At 66.2% G+C, this 15,985-nt stretch overlaps 3 protein-coding genes across 3 annotated transcripts; 2 read left to right on the forward strand and 1 right to left on the reverse strand.

Annotated features, from left to right (window-relative positions):
* Positions 1–5,092: 5,092 nt before the first annotated feature.
* EMIHUDRAFT_365906 (hypothetical protein) lies at positions 5,093–6,458 on the forward strand. Its single transcript, XM_005781480.1, has one exon. The coding sequence runs from the start codon at positions 5,138–5,140 to the stop codon at positions 6,425–6,427; it is 1,290 nt and encodes a 429-aa protein (XP_005781537.1). The 5' UTR covers positions 5,093–5,137; the 3' UTR covers positions 6,428–6,458.
* A 3,887-nt stretch (positions 6,459–10,345) lies between these two features.
* On the forward strand, positions 10,346–12,430 carry EMIHUDRAFT_468567 (methionine sulfoxide reductase; the record flags this gene model as incomplete). The annotated part of the gene is made up of 8 exons (XM_005781481.1): positions 10,346–10,468; positions 10,544–10,635; positions 10,690–10,757; positions 10,951–10,999; positions 11,073–11,152; positions 11,365–11,731; positions 11,874–11,916; positions 12,095–12,430. The coding sequence occupies 8 exons, from the start codon at positions 10,346–10,348 to the stop codon at positions 12,179–12,181; spliced, it is 909 nt and encodes a 302-aa protein (XP_005781538.1). The 3' UTR covers positions 12,182–12,430.
* Positions 12,431–13,992: 1,562 nt separating this feature from the next.
* On the reverse strand, positions 13,993–14,439 carry EMIHUDRAFT_57445 (hypothetical protein; the record flags this gene model as incomplete). Its single annotated transcript, XM_005781482.1, has 1 exon — positions 13,993–14,439. A coding segment is annotated over one exon (447 nt), but the record flags the coding sequence as incomplete, so codon positions are not given.
* Positions 14,440–15,985: the final 1,546 nt, after the last annotated feature.

Below are 15,985 nucleotides of genomic sequence, written 5' to 3' on the forward strand. Positions count from 1 at the left end.
GGGGGAGGGGGAGAGAGCGCTCACCCCGAAGGACGGGGCGGGCGGGGGCTGGCTGGCTGGTGGCGCGCCGACAAGGCCTCCGGGGCGGCCGCCGCCGCCGAGGCTCGTCGAACCTGCGGTAAGGTGAGGCGTCTCAACACACACACAAGGTGATGGGGCAAGGGGCAAGGCCGCCCTCGCAGCTCCACACCCAGACAGGCAGGAGCTGGCCCGGCATTCCGAGTGAAAGGCCCAGTGCATACCTCATGAACAACTCATGAGGAGACCCCCCCGCTCCCTCCCTGCTCCCAGCACACCCTCTCCCGCCCACCCACATCCCGTCGAATCTCGTCTCGAACCTTGCGCGGCGGCCCGCCCTCGCGCGCGGCCACGGTCCCAGCGGCCGGCTTGCTCGGGGCGCTGCCCGCTGCTGTGCCGGGCAGAGCAGTCTCCAGTCCGGCGAGGCCAACCTAAGGGTATACTCGAGAGGCCCGCTCAGTAGGTCCCTAGCCCCTGGCGTCCGCCAACCGGTCCGTTGTGGGTGAAGGCTAGGGTTGCTCCTCTATCTTGAAGTGTGTGTGTGTGTGTGTATGTGTACAGCATGCCGCGTGAAGAAGAAGCGGGGCGATAGGGCGCGTGAAGGCGCGTTCGTGAAGGCGCGAGTCCAGCCCACCCCGCATCTAGGGAGAGGCGGGCCAGCGCGGACGCCGCGCACACGTCGGCAGCGCGCGCGAGACGGCGGCGGCGGCAGAAGGCGCGGGGTGAGCCCGTTCCTCGGAGAGCCGTGCTGCTGGGGCGGCCGAGGGCGGATCCGCCTCCAGAGCCGCCTCCAGAGCCGCCTCCGGGCGCGCCTCCAGCCCCGCCTCCGGCCCCGCCTCCAGCCCCGCCTCCGGCCCCGCCGGCCCCGCCGGCCCCCCAGGTCCCCTTGGCCACGTGCGCCCAGTGGGCGCCGCGCGCGGGTCGTGTACCGGAGCCGCAGGGGCAGGGGCGAGGCCGGCGGCGGGGGCGGGGGCGGCGGCGGCGGCGGCGGCGGCGGCGGCGGCGGCGGGGGTATGCCAAGGAGGAGACGTCGGCGCGGCGGCGTAGGCGCCCTCCGCCGCAAGTGCCGCGGCGGGCGGGCCAGGCTTGAGGGCGTGGGGGGGAGCCGAGAGGGGCGGCTCCGAGGCTGCGACGGCAAAGGCCATCGGCACCGCGATCAGCGTCGGCACCGCGCTCTGCGAGGGCGGCCGCTGCGCAAACGGCTGCAGCGCAAGTGGCTCGAGCGTGCGCCCCACGCGGAACCCGAGCCATGCATCACTCTGCGGCATCTCGGCGAGACCCTCGAGCGGAGCAGTCGTCGCGTCGCGGAGTATGACCAATTTTGGGCCCGAGGCGGAGACGGTGTGGTTGATGATCCGATACGGGGGCCACCGCTCTTCCCCCTCCTTGGTGACCAGGCGCGACTCGTTCCAAACTCCGTTTGTGTGTTTGTTTGAGGGCAAGTTGGCACACACGACCGCCCGCAGGCGCGAGGAGTGCACAAAGACGCCGCGTGCCCTGCAGTCGGCACAGAAGCGCTCTCGAAAGGCCGCACCAGGCTTGATCGGGACTTTGGCGCACTTCGTCCTCCTGCCCGAGAGGACCTCGCCCCAGCAGTCCCAGCAGTCTTCCATGACCAACTACACTGTCGTCGAGTTCAGCGTTCCGGGAGCGGCCGCACACTGCGCGCCGCACTGCGAGCCGCTCCAACCCCGACGGCGACCTGTGCGAACTTGAGGACGAGCTCCAGGTGGACTACGACAGGCTGTCCGAGCCGACCGTGTCGGTGTATACCTTACGACCATCCGCAAACAGGCCTGCGGGACTCCAAACGCGCCCTCATCGGCTTCAACCCTTCAGCCACCCCATCGGGAGCTGACGCCTGAGCATGTAGCCGACGAGCCTGGGCACGCCCCGATCCAGTTCACAGCCAAACTCGTCCAGAAGGCCGCCGCACAGCTGCGCGACCTGCGGGCGCCGGGCACGTTGCCGCAGGACAACCGCATCATCAAAGCGATTATCCGGCAGCCGAGAGGCCTCAAGGCCGTCACTACGCCGTCGCAGCAGACCAGGGCGGGGCCACTGCCCGCGACCTCCTCGCCGGCGGCATCCGCGCCGCCCTCGCCGCCAAAGTCTGCCCTTTGACCGGCGAGATCAAAGGCCGTCGGCCCCTCGGCATGTGCGAGAAGTGGCGCTGCCTCCTCCGGGCGATAATCAACCGCGCCTGCCGCAAGGGGTTCGAACGCAACTTCACCGAGCCCGCCCCCGAGGACGTGCAGGACCATCAGCGCCGAATCGACACCGCCGAGGCGGACGTCCTCGCCGCCGAGCTGCAACACGAGGCGGCCAGCGCCCTCTCCAGCAACGATCCGTCCGCCGCGGGACTACGCGCGCGCGTCGGCCGAACCGCCGCCGCCCTCGCCGCCGCCAGGGACGCCCTCGCCGCCGCCTCCCGCCCGCTCAAGTTTGTCACCAACTGGTGCTTCTCCTCCAAGGGAACGGAGAAGCTTGCCCGCCTTGTCCGAGGCTGGACCGAGCATGCGCCACGCCACGGCATCGTCTCCGACGACATCTCCGCCATGTACCAGTGGACGAGCCGCTGGGCGGGATTCGCCTTCCTGCGGAAACGCTTCCCGTCCCTTCTCGCCATCTTCCGCTTCTTCTACTACTCCGTCGCGGCCACAGCTGCGAAGATATGGTTTGGCGGCTCCACCGTCCCCGTCAACTTTGGCCCCGACGGACGCGCCGTGCTTGGGGACCACCGTTCCCAGCACGTCTTGCGCTCCGTCGATGGCGGATGCCAGGGCGACGGGGGCGCCACCATCTTGTGTGTCGGTGCCATGCACGAGAGCTGCCGCGAGTGCCAACGCCTCAACCCGGACGTCGACATGACCGCCACCGCCGACGACTTCTACGCGTCGGGATCGATGACTTCCCCCTCCGCCGAGGGCGACGGCGGCGACGACGACATGGGTCGCATGCCGTCCCTCTCCACTGAGAGTGACGGCAGCGTCATACCGCCCCTCTTCATGTGCTACAACGACAAGCGTCGCCTCTGCAAGCGCGACTGCAACCTCGACTCTTGCCTCCCAAAGACCAACCTCTACTCTTCGGCGGGCAACCTCTCCGCCGCGCCAGCCGACATACCCGGCTCGCCCAACTATGTCGACGCCAGCGATCCCGCCCGCCAAGAGCGCCTGCGCCGGCGCGTGACTGTCTTCAAAGTCGGCGGCACCTTCTTGGGCGACGGTGACGCATGTGCTAGCGCGCTCCTTGAGCTCATGCGGGCCAAGCTCGAGAGGCCGCTCTCCTACATCGTCAGGATGAGGGATTCGGGCCGCGTTAGGCACGCCCGACTGCTCCAGCTGCAGCTCGTTCGCCTCTGCGCCTGCTCGTCCCAAACCACTGGATGCGCACGATGCCCCCAACCCAGACCGAGGGCGCCGCCGCCTTCGCCGACGAGGCAACCGGCAACGCCGCCGCCCTCATCCTTGACTTCGGCCGCAGCCCTGACGACAGGGCGGCCCTCGCGCGCACCCGCGCGAAGCAGACAGGCAAGAATGGTGGCATTGGCATGTCCGACTACGCTCGCCGCCGATTCCCCAGCTTCCTCGCCTCCACCGTCACCTCCCAGAGAGCGTGTGCCAGGGTCTACCCCGCGCTCGGGGAGACGGGTGAGTACCTGCGGCGCAGGCGTGACACGAAGACCGACTCGCGCGTGTCGGATGTCCTTCCTCTTCCCTTGTCTGTGTCGAGCCTGTCTGCTGTGAGCGAGAGTTGTTTGTTTAAATTCTTTCTCTGAGGTGACTTGGACCACCAAGAGCTGGCTGGGGCTGCAGAAGCAGCGCATCTCAGTCGTTCTTCACACGGCCATCGCAGAGCAGATTGTGAATGAGCTTGCCAGCGGCGAGGGAGGGCGGTCGAGTGCACGGAGCTAAGTGCCTCGCCGTCCTCGCGGGAGTCGCTTAGGCGGCTCCAGTGGTGTACCTGTGTTAGTGCCAGTGCGCGCCAGTCCCGTGCCCAGTAAATAAATAAATAAATAAAATAAATAAAACGGGCACGCCAAACGAGGGGTGGGAGAAGGACAGGGTCCCGTTGTGCGAGCGACCCCTGTTAAAATTCTTTTTGCGCAGCGGCGCCGCCAGGCGCCCGCCCCGGCGGTGAGCGACGCGTAGCGAGCGAATCGCCGGGGCGGGCGCCTGGCGGCTCCGCGGAGCTCCTTTGGCTCGGCGCGGGCGCGGGGGCGCGAAAAAAAGAAATTTGGCCCGTGCCCCTACCCGGCGCCTGCGCTCGGCGAAGGCCGCGAAAAATTAGAGGTCGCGAAATCGCTGCTGCGTCGGGACGCGGGCTCCTCGCGAGAAGCTGATCATATCCAGCCATCCTCACCCCCCCAAGCAGCTGCGGCCGCAATTTCAGCCGGTCCCGTGACCGCCCCGCTTCGGCAGGCGCACGTTTGAGCGAGATCGTCCTGCAGCGCACCGAGAAGGGGCCGGTCGCGCGCAGCGCCACGCCGCAGGCGTCCGCCGGAGGCCCGCCGGAGGCTGTATGCGGCGGCCACTTCCCCTCGGTCTTTCGCCGCGCTCCGGCCGCTCCTTGGCTCCTGGCCGTCTCTTCCGAGCGGCTTTGCGCGCCCCCAACATTCCCCTGACAGCAGCGCCTCACGCCCCCTTGCCCCGCCCCCCTTCAGGAGGAGAGGAGGCGGACGGGGTGCGCTGGCATGGGAGGGGTCAGGCGGCAGGCAGCCGCTGCGGGAGCGTGCGCACCGGCCGCGCGCTCGAGCGCCTCCAGCTGCTCGTTGAGGGCGGCCTGCCAGGTGTCCGCGTCGAAGGCCGAGGAACGCTGTGCCGTCGCGCAGGCGGGTGCGGCTGCGGCTCGCCCGCCGCCGCACCGCCGGCCTTGCTTGCCTCGCGGCGAGGCCATGGCTCGGACTGCTAACGCGTAGATGGAAAAAGAATTTCACAGTCCGAGTGTTGTGCTGGCACGACAAGGCGCGGACTGGCGCGGACTGGCACGCACACCGGCACACCACAGGGAAAAGAATTGTGAGCCAAGAAACCGCTCGCTTATGTTGACACGCCTTCAGCACACGTTTGCGCCGCTGTCGAGCGACCCGCTTTTGAGCACCATCGCGATGCTTTCCATGCGCGCGTGCTTCGAGAAGTCGCTGCCCTGTCTGCCTGCGCGGAAAGAGAAGGCAATGCTATGGCGCAAGCTCGGCGGCGATGCCCTCGAGCCGGTCCTCGCGAGCGGCGCCGTCGCCCTCCTCGACGCGCAGTGGATCATCCGCCACGCCGAGGCGGGCGGCGTTCTCAACAACCGCCAGGCTCTGCCCAAAGAGGCCTTCCTCTCCCTTGCCGACCTCGTTGAGGCGACCGAGTGGCACAGCTGGCTTCCCGTCGCCGCGCTCTCCTACCCGTGGCTGACCAAGGACCACCCCGACCCGCGCGGAGCCAACCTCTCCCGCGTCGCGAGGGCGCTCAAGGCCCTGCTCACCACTCGGTACATATTGCGGCTCGGCGTCTTTTGGGACTTCGGCTCGCTGCACCAGCACCCCGACCCCGCCAAGGGCGTCCTGCGCACCGACGAGCAGAACGCGCTCTTCAAGCAGGGGCTGGGCTACCTCGGCACGCTCTACTCCCACCCGCAGACATGGGTGCTGCGGCTGACCTCCTTCCCGGACGGCCACAAGGCGGAGGACCAGGCCGAGGGCACCAACGTGGCCAAGTACTTTGACCGCGGCTGGTGCGCCACTGAGAACGCTTGGGCGAGCCTTACCAAGGCCAGCTTCCTCTCGCTCGACCTCGGCAAGATGCGCGACGGCAAGGAGTACGACTTCGACAGCCTCACCAACGCCTGCGTCCAGGCCGGCGGCCGGCGCCCTCCGCTGCTGCCGTCTGCGTTCGCGGAGGAGCTGGAGACGAAGAGCTTCACCAACGGCAAGGACGACAAGCCGCTCGTGAAGCGGCTGTACGAGGCCGCCTTCGAGGAGCAGTTTGGCAAGGCGACCGAGCTGTGGTACGACAGCCTCGGCTGGGGCGACGCGGAGGCGGTGCAGCTGGCGGAGGTCCTCGCGAGCGGGGCAGCGCCGCGGCTCGAGAAGCTCAATCTCTGCAAGAACGAGATTGGCGACGAGGGCTGCCAGGCGCTGGCCGCCGCCCTCGGCAAGGAGGGGGCAGCGCCGCGGCTCAAGACGCTCAAGCTCGAAAGCAACGAGATTGGAGACGAGGGCTGCGAGGCGCTGGCCGCCGCCCTTGGCAAGGAGGGGGCAGCGCTGCGGCTCGAGGAGCTCTGGCTCGACGGCAACAAGATTGGCGACGAGGGCTGCGAGGCGCTTGCCGCCGCCCTCGGCAAGGAGGGGGCAGCGCCGCGGCTCGAGACGCTCAATCTCCGCTGGAACAAGATAAATTCTTGTTGGGTGTGCGTGTTTTGAAGACTTTGGCGAGCCAACGCAGCCGAGAGATAAATTCTCCGCAGCGCGGTGCAGAGCGCGAACTCGCCGTACTGAGCCTAGCGCAGCGCGAACACGCCGTCTGAGCCTAGCGCAGCGCGAACACGCCGTCTGAGCCTAGCGCAGCGCGAACTCGCTCCTGTTCATAGCTGCGCAACCCTGAAGGAGCACTTGGAGCACTTGGAGTGCCGTCGGCAACCGCACATCCAGGGCCGGGGAGCTGAGAAGCGCACCCAGCGGGCCGGATGATTGGCATCGGGTTGCGGGGCAGAGAGCCCTAGCCCAGGGGGTGCGCGTTCCCAGGGAAAGGGCCGTAAAGTAAACACGGGTCTCCGAGGGTTAGTCCGCGCTCCAGGTTTCCCCTAGCAGCGGAGCGCCCCCTCTACTCGGAGCTAATAAACACCAGACACGCACACGACGTACATCCTCACTCGACGTCACCCCTCGAGGCTTCCCGGTCTGGCCTCCCCCCCCTCGGTCTGGAGGGGCCCTCTTATCCCCTCGGTCCTCCCCCCACTCGCTTTCCGCTGGTTGGGCAACGGATGCGGGGCCCGACCCCCCCTCCTAGCCTTTTTCGGCCGCGGCCCCGCCGCCGTCTCGCCCACTCTGCCTGCTCCTGTTGACTCCACCTCCGGTGGTCCCATGCCCAACTCCTCGGGCGAGGGCGGCGGCACTGGATCGCCACGCCGCCCCTCCCCGTGAAGTGAGGCCGGCTCTCTTCGGTCGAGGACTCGTGCCCGCCCCCGCGGTCTCTCTATCGTCCTCGGCTCGTCCGTACGTCCCGATTCTACCCGCAGAGGCCGCGTCAGCTCGTCTCTCACCTCCTCCGACAGCTGACCCCAAGCCCCCCCTGGGGCCCTCCGGCCTCGGCCTTCCGGCTCGCCGGCGGGCCCGTTATCGTACTGCGGCCCCTCCCCTCTCCCAGCTCCTCCCTCCGGGTACTCTAGCCTCCGGCGGGGTGGTCCCGGACCCCCCAGGTTATGCCGAGCGGGTCCATACGGTGGCGGCCCCGCCGGCGGCAGGGGTGGAGGCGGTAGCAGGGGCGGCGGGTACGGTGGCGGCCCTCGCGGCCCAAACGCCTGGTGTGGAGCCGTTGGGGCGGCCCCACGACCCTGCAGCCGTTCCAGTGGCGAGGGCGGAAACGGCAGTGTGGGTGGCGGAAACGATGGCGGTACTGGCGGCTGCACCGCCTGGTGTGGAACTTCAGGGGCGGCTCCTCGACCCAGCGGTCGCTCCAACGGCGGGGGCGGAGGCGGTGGTGGTGGGGGCGGGCCTGGTGGCGGTGTCGGCCGTCGCAACTCCTGGGGCGGGGCCTCGGGGGATGCCCCCTGCCCCTGCGGCCGTTCCAGCCGTGGTTCCACGCGCCGGCCGTCCACTCCGCTCGTGGGGGGGGGCCGAGCTCTCGTCTCCCCTCGGGAAGGGGGGGGGGCAGGGCCCGGATTCGCCGACGGTCCCGCCTCTCCCCCCCCCGGCTCCGCATCGGGCCGCAGACTGCGCAGTAGTCGCGTCGCCTCCCCCCTCGCCTGGTCCTTCTCGATTCGGTCCCGCACCGCCCGGATATCAAAGGCCGAGGTATGGCGTCGGCGCACTCGCGGGTCGCATCCAGTAGCGCTCTTTGCTCTGACGAGGTGCTGTGCTCTAGCTGATCGCCGCGCGTCGTCATCCGGCTCGCGCCCGCTGCCACCCCCGCTTCGTACGGCGAGAGGGCGTCCGCATCAACCAGGATATATGCCGCCGCCAGGCGCGGTCTCGCTTCTGGCGGGATGTGATGCGCCTCTCCCACCTTCGCCGCCCGAACGTGGATATCGCGCCGGAGGCGGGTGGGGAAGGTCTCTCCGCATATGCAGGCGTAATCCAGCTCACCAGGAAGCCTCCGAACCCCGGCCCACCCATCGGCTACGGGGCCTTCCAGCCCCGCCACCGCGTCCGTATAGTGATCCCCGAGGACGGTTCCGGCCCTTCCGAGCGTACACTGGCCACCGTTGACGCACGGGCAGACGGTCGGCGCCCTCGGGCAGTCTATCTCGAGGCTGGTCGCCCCCTCCCCCTCCCCGAGTGTCTGTAGGTGTCTCGCCACCGCAAACGCCGCCGCCGATAGGAGGGTAGAGACGGCGTCTTCCGTCCGCGGCGCCGGGGCCTCCGTCGTTCTCCTCGTCACCCTCTCCCGGCCCATCGCTGCTCCGGCGCCGCGAGCCTGCTCGTGGGGTCGCTCTCGCGCCACGGACATGGTCGCCTCGAGTATCTCATCGACCGACGTCCCCGCCCATTTCCGCAACCGCGCCCCAACCGCCCGTCGCTTACGGGGTTGCATCGTCGCGAGCTGTCGAGCCACCCGAATGGTCTTCCGCACTACAAAATCGAGGGGGTCCCGCCATTCTTCCGGGGGCATCGAGATGTCGACCTCTCTCCCATCGACACACACCTCCCTCGCTCCGGGCCCCCCCTTCGCCGGGATAGCCATCACACCGTTCTCAAGGTCCAGGCAGGTGGTCCAGCCGCTGGCGCTTCGGGTGACAAGCCGGTCAACCCTCCCCGGGCGGCCTGGTTGCAGGTCCTGCTCTCCGCGGCATGTCACGCCACAGAAGCCCGCCCCCCATCCCGGCTCGTTGTGCGGGGTGTCTCGACCCACGTATTGGATGTGGGCCCTGGTCAGGCCCGAGCCCGGGCGTGGGGTCGCCCACACCAGTACCCAGTCCGCCTTGAAGCCGCCCTTATCGTCGAGGAAATAGACCCAGACCGGCCCGCCTATCTTTTCGGGTGCCGCCACGTTCAGCTCGTCGAGGTCCGTGGCCCGCATCGACGCCAAGTCCTTGGGGTCGAGTGCCCCCCCCCGACTAGCTATGCGCTGCACCACCCCCATCTCGGTCCCCATCACCGTGGACGCGTCCGTGGCCAGGATCAGCGTCGGTCGCTGGGGGGCTCGGCCGGGCGCCCGGTTTCTCATCATCTCCTCGAAGGCAACCGTGGTCCGGTACGCCGCCGCCACCTCGTCATTGTATCGGCTCAGTCGGGTCGTGTCGGCCGTCATCAAGACCTCCCCGTCCGACATCTCCACGGCTGCTTCTCCAGAGTCACCTACCGACGATCTCGCCGGGAGGGCGAGGGAGGCCACCTCCCCTCCTTGTATCACGTGGCCCTTCCCACGGGACAGGCCTGGCACGGCTAGCATGACCGCGAGGTCCTCCCGCCATGTTTGTCCCAGCTTGGAGTCGGCTGCGAGTCCGCACCGCTTCATCCCTTCGGTGGTGTGTACATCGATAACAGCCTCGGCCCCGAATGACCTGGAGACGGCAATCTCATCAATCATGACCACCGCTCCACCACCCCCCGGCATCGCTTGAGCCCATCTGATCGCCCGCAGTCTGCATCTCGTGGCCCGCAAGAGGCAGTTCCTCCGCCATAGGCGTATCACCTCGCCCCCGGGGCCTTCCCTAGCCGGGTTGGGGGCGGTCATTTCCCCCCCTGACTGTAGCTGCTGCCACTGTCTGGCGTCTGCTGCCACCCAGAGGACTCCGTCCACGATCGGGAGCAGGCCTGCTCTCACCAGTGTCTCGGACGGGGTAGGTCGGAGGGCGTGCTCTCCCGCTACCGCCTCCTGCGGCCCCACGCGGCCGGCCACGCATGCCCCTAGGTTTGTCGCCCAGGCTGGGGCGAGCTTACCTCTCACCGGGTTTGGGTCAACCCCATCGGTCATGGGCTTGATCTCCACAGGCTGGCCGTATCCAAGCGCCGCTGAGCTGACTCTCTGCAGGTCCCGGCGCAGCTCCTCCTCATTGCCATGGTCTCTCGGCAGCGGGACTATCACGACACCGTCATGCTGAAGGTTGATGACCGCACGGCCCGTCGCGCACGCTGAAGGATTCATTTTCTCTCCTGGGCCGCTCTACTGGTGCGGTGTATATGCACCTCCTCGGGCGCCTCCGGCTCTCGCTGATCGGAGTCATAAGCTCGGGCGCCGCTCCATCCGCAGCTCTCCGGCTGCCGACCATGGCCGGAGTCCGGATGCGCGGGGCTGGACAGCAGGTGGCCATTCGCTCGGGAGAGCTCTCCTCTCCCGGATCGCCATTCACCGCACGCTGTCTTACTCTCGCGTCTCAGGCTCGGATGATGGGCAGCGTGCGTGACCTCAACGACCAGGGCGTCGAGTACAGTGTGCGCAAGACCGAGGCCGCGTGGCGCGAGGCCGGCTGGTCCGGTGAGGACTCGGTCTGGGCGGCGCCTCTCACAGCTGCTGCCGTGAACAGGCGGGAGCAGCTCTCGGACGAGGAGTACTACGTGCTGCGGCAAAAAGGGACCGAGTACCCTGGATCAGGTCAGTCCGCCCACCGATTGATACAGCGCTTAAGAGAGGTACAACCACAGCTCAATGAGGGAGCACCCGAAGTGCAACGCACCACACACAGACGATTGAGGGGGTCACAATTCACAGACCTTGCTTTAAGAAGAGAATACCTCCCATGCGCTAACCAGCCTACTCACACACGAGGCGTGCCGTGCGTGCTCAGGCAAGTACGACAAGTTCTACCCAAAGGCAGGCCACTTTGTGTGCGGCGGGTCGCAAGCACGCGCGGCGCGGCGCGCCGTGGCCTGTGAACGGCGTCTCTTCACACCGCGCTGCCGTGAACAGGTGCGGCGCGCCGCTCTACTCCGCTGCGGCAAAGTTCGACAGCGGGTGCGGTTGGCCTGCTTTCGACCGGATCGTCAAAGGCAGCGCGCACACTGGTACGTCTGGCAACCACCCCCAACCAGCTCTTCGGTCAGTGGGCTGCGGATCCCCATAGGCACAGGGCAGTGCGCCGGCAAGCCGACGGGCGCCTCCTCATTAAGTGCTGCTACTACTGTCAAACGCCGCAGGCGCGGTGTGGTGACGCACTCTCGCGCACTCTCGCACTGGTGCAATCTCGTGCAATCTCCCTCAGGCGCTGTGGTGACGCAGACAGACACCTCGCTCGGGATGCGGCGCGTCGAGATCCTCTGCGGCTCGTGTGGCGGCCACTTGGGCCACGTCTTCGAGGGCGAGACAGTAGAGCGCGAGATTGCGCGAGGTTGCGCGAGGTTGCGCGAGGTTGGTGCTGAGGAGTGCGGGCTGGTGGACGTGCGGCGACGTCGCCCCGAGATCGCTTGTGAGACGGATTGGTTGGCGCAGTTGATCATCCGAGACTGCATGACACTGCCCGAGGTTGTCCGAGATCGCCCGCGAGATCTCGCGAGGGTGTTTGCTCCCCTTCCAGGCGAGCGCTTCACCCGGACCAATGAGCGGCACTGCGTCAACTCGGCGTCGGTGAGGTGCGTCAGCTCGCCTTGCACTGGAAAGCGGGGCGGGGGGAGGGGAGGGAGGGGGGGGGGGGGGTCGGTGACCTCGGACGTGGAGTCGCGAGGGCTGCCTGAGCCTGAGGAGGGCCTTCCGCGCACCTCTGACCTCGTCCAGGTACGTCGACGCTCCGCTGCCCGACGGCGCAGCCGAGACCAAGGTTCCCCGCACCCGAGCACGCTTCGACCATCTCGGAACCGTCTCGGAACTTTCTCTCGGAACCACCTCGGAACCTAGTCGGAACTTGCCCGGAGCCTTTCCACGGGTGCTGCCAGCGCCCGTGAGGACGGCTCGAAGGTAACCACCATCCTCGGAACCTTCTCGGAACCTTCCCAAAGGTGCTCCCCGAGCCCGAGGACGACGCCGCGGGCGCGAAGAGCATCCTGAGCGAGCTTATCGGCAAGAAGGGAGGGCAGGGAGACTGAGCTGTGTAGATGGCTCGGCCGACACTGCGGCGGCTTGCGTGGCTGACAGCCCTGACCGTTCCTTCTCTCGCTCGCAGCAGACATGGAACCTTGCACGCCCGCCCCCCGAGCCGGCGTGTCTGGGACCAACCAGTGAGTTGTGTAGAGCAGCGGTCCCGCGGCCCCCTTCTGAGAGTTGTGCACCCTGTGGTGTGGCGCGTTATCCCTGGGCCCCCGCATATACCAATTAATTCCCTCTTGTGTTTTTTCTCTCTTCGTGAACTCCGAACTCGAACGAGAACGCAGCCCCCCAAACTCGCAACTGAATCGTCAGGGGCGGGGAACCCGCAATTTGAGATGCTGAGGGCATTTTGAGTTGCAAAAAATCAATTTAGATTGCATTTTTCAACTCAGAATGCCGAGTTGACTTTTCGCATTTCAAGATGCACACCGCATTCCAAAGATGGTCCACGCATTCCAGGATGCGTCGACCATCCTGGAATGCGAACTGCATTCGTGAATGCGCTAGCATCTGGAGTTACCCCTTTGCATTCTAGGATGCTCCTTGCTAATTCAAGTTGCCTTCCTTAACCTGAGATGCCCAGCATTTTGGCCAATGCCGCATGTCGGCGGGGCATCGGGTAGGCTGCGGCTCGGCCTGCGCCTCGGCAGTCGTTGCCGCTGCGCAGCTGGATATGGTGGCGCACGTGGCGTGGCCTGTCGTTTGCATGTTTTGCGGTGGCAGCCCATAACCGCACGAATTGTGCATGGCCCTCAGCAATCCGTGTTCGATCGGCAACGCCCGTGCCGCTGCTCTGTGTCTCGTTAGAATAGGCAATGAAAAACGGCGCCTGCTCTCGTCGCATGTGCGCCGGTTGAAGATGCACGAAGCAATTCAAGATGCATGAAGCAATTCAGGATGCGCGCGCATCCTGAATTGCTTCATGCATCTTGGGATGCTCGAGGCAATCTCAATTAAAATGGAGATCGTATCGGGCAATTTGAGATGCCGGAGCATTTCAAATTGCGGGTTCCCCGCCCCTGACGAATTTTTCGTGCGAAGGCACCTTCTAAGGCACAGCACCGTGTTCTGACGCGTGACGGTCCGCGACAGTCTGCAAAATCTAGCGGACTATACGGGCGCTGTGAGCGTCAGACGTGGAGACGCGAGGGTTGCCCCCCCTTGCCCCACCACCTCGGTGTGTGTGGAGAAAATTACCTTACCTTTTACCTTACCTTGAGAGCGCAGCAGCAGGGCCGCCCCCTGTGGTGCCTGGGCGCTGTGCGTGCTGAATGGCGAGTAGACTGGGGGACGGGGGCTCCCCGAGGGTTGCGTCCAGGCGTACTAGGCCTCTAGTAGGCAACCAGGGAAACACTCTACAGACCTGCAGAGCCCCAAAATAATATTGTGGTTCGTTCCCTGTTCGTTCGCATCGCAGACGAACTTCCCTGGTATTCTCGGCCTGCGGGTGTGAAGAAGAGGGTCGGGTGGGAGGAGAAAAAGAAAAGGTTCGAGTTCACGAACTAGTTCGAGGGTTCGGCGCCCAAGGGCGAACGACCGAACCGATGCAGCGAACCAAGTGGAGCCGTCCAGAGCGAACTCCGAAACCGAACGAACCGCGTCCGAGTTCACCGAACCAGTTCATGAACCAGTTCACCAGTTCACCCGTGAACTCGAAGGGCTGGTATGTTTTGAGCGGCGTCCGTCAGCGGATGATGTATCGCGGTACCATCTTGTGCCAGCGGGATTTCGAGCGCTTTGCTGCATGCCCGGGCATGTAGATTGACTCGTGCAGCAGGGGCGTGATAAGTGGCTCGTCGTGAATGTCCCGCGTGTAGTAGTAGAATGAGAGAGACTTGCGCGTGTCACCAAGCGGGTGGTTGATCTGGTCAAGATGGCCGTGGATGGAGGTGTCCGTGACAGAAAAAATAACGACCCGATTGAACTGAGGCAACACCTTGGCGTAGTAGTCGAGGAACGAGTAGTTCCCATCCGTCCGCCAAAGCTCGAACGAGCCGCCCCATTCCTCGCGCCAATCCTGATTGAGGTAGAGGAGGACGTTGATCCTTCGCCAGCCCGGTGTCGCCACTGTGCATCCGGGAGGGACCTGGGTGGACAGCTCCCGATGTTTTTTCTCCGAGCACTGCAGGTGCTGGTTGAAGTCGGTGTGGAGAGAGAGGAAGCCGCCGTTTGTGATCGAGAAGACGCCACCACCAAACATGCGTCGGTCAATCATCAGATCGCGGATGCCTGTGAGCGTCTCGAGAAAGGCAACAAAGCGCGGCGATTGGAAGAAGTCGAAGAGGCGTGCGGTAGACAGTCCAAAGGCGCCGCCCTCTGCGTTCTCGGGATAGCCACCACGCCCGCGCTTGAAGCCCATTGTAGTCTGTCGGGTCTTCCAGAATGAGGTAGCTTCGTGCTTTGCCTGAAGCTCGCGCATGCATGCGAGTGCCAAAGGTTGCGGCAAGAGGCCATCGATCACTATGTTTTTGAATGGCCGCGCGGTAGCGTACGCCTCGGCATGCTGGCGGGCGAGCACTTGCAGCGCCTCTCCAGAAAGGGCACCTCGTCCCTGCACTGCACTCCGGTTCGCAGCGGGTTTGTGCTTGAAATATTGCTTTTCCCATGGTGGCCCGTGCATCAGTTCCCCGCCCGAGCCAGGTCGCTGCACGTACGGCGAACAGCTCACCGACGCCGCGGCGCAAAGGAAGGGCAAGAGCAAACGTCGCATGCCAATGCTCCGCTCCTGCCACAGCGAAGCGAGGCGGAGTCAGTACGGGGAAGCGGCGACTTAGCCCGCATAAGAAGCTCCCGCCGATCTTAGACCGCGTAAGCAACCCCGGCCCCGAGCGGCACGAAGTGACATGGGAGACACGTGACGTCACGTCAAGCTCCTTTGATTGCAACGGCAACGGCGCACAACGCGCAACGGCCCTGTGTTTTGTGTGGTAAATTTCTCTCTTCTTGCGTGAAAACGCGCGGGCATGTGCAGCCCCATGCTGTCTCATGCTACACATGTGCAACGATTGCCACTAGGAAGCCTCTCTTCCGTGGCTCTGCCTCTGGCTGCGAGACGAGAGCCTTCTCCGAACAGAGCTCCATCCCCTCCCTCCCCAGGTGCATCTACCGCCCAAACAGCCCGCCGAGGAAGCCGCCGCCCTCCGCGCCGCCAAACCGCGCCTAGGCAAGATCAGGTGGGCGAGGAAGTCCTTCACACACACACGTGTGCGCGCACGCGTGCGTGCGTGCTTGTTTGTGCGTGCCGCGCCTCGTCCGAAATGGCCTTGTACACCTACGAACAGGTGCATCGTTGAGGTGCGGCCGAGGTGCGGCCGAGGTGCGGCCGAGGTGCAGCCGAGGTGCAGCCGAGGTGCAGCCGATTGCGGCCGAGGTGCGGCCGAGGTGCGGCCGAGGTGTGGCCGAGGTGCGGCCGAGGTGCGGCCGAGGTGCGGCCGAGGTGCGGCCGAGGTGCGGCCGAGGTGCGGCCGAGGTGCGGCCGAGGTGCGGCCGATTGCGGCCGAGGTGCGGCCGAGGTGCAGCCGAGACACGGCCGAGGTGCGGCCGAGGTGCGGCCGAAGTCCTGCACAAACTCGATCTTGCCGTCGCCGTCCGCGTCGACGGATGCAAACATGCGCCCCGCCTATAGCCTCGGGCTGCCTCGGGTGTATCTCGGGCAACCTCGCCCCCGTCGACAGGAGCGAGCGTGCGCCCCGCCTGGTCCTCTGGCAGCTGAGGCGGGGGGTCGTGGAGGGGAGGGGTGAGGGCAGGCGAGGTGAAGAGGGGAGGGGAGGCGGTGCGAGGCGAGCCGGGGCGGGGCGAGGCGG

Source organism: Emiliania huxleyi (assembly GCF_000372725.1).
Source record: "Emiliania huxleyi CCMP1516 chromosome Unknown EMIHUscaffold_200, whole genome shotgun sequence".
Taxonomy (NCBI): domain Eukaryota; phylum Haptophyta; order Isochrysidales; family Noelaerhabdaceae; genus Emiliania; species Emiliania huxleyi.

Bases quoted from the DNA above. Each gene is read 5' to 3' on its own strand.
- EMIHUDRAFT_365906 (XM_005781480.1), top strand. From the start codon at position 5,138: ATGCGCGCGTGCTTCGAGAAGTCGCTGCCCTGTCTGCCTGCGCGGAAA.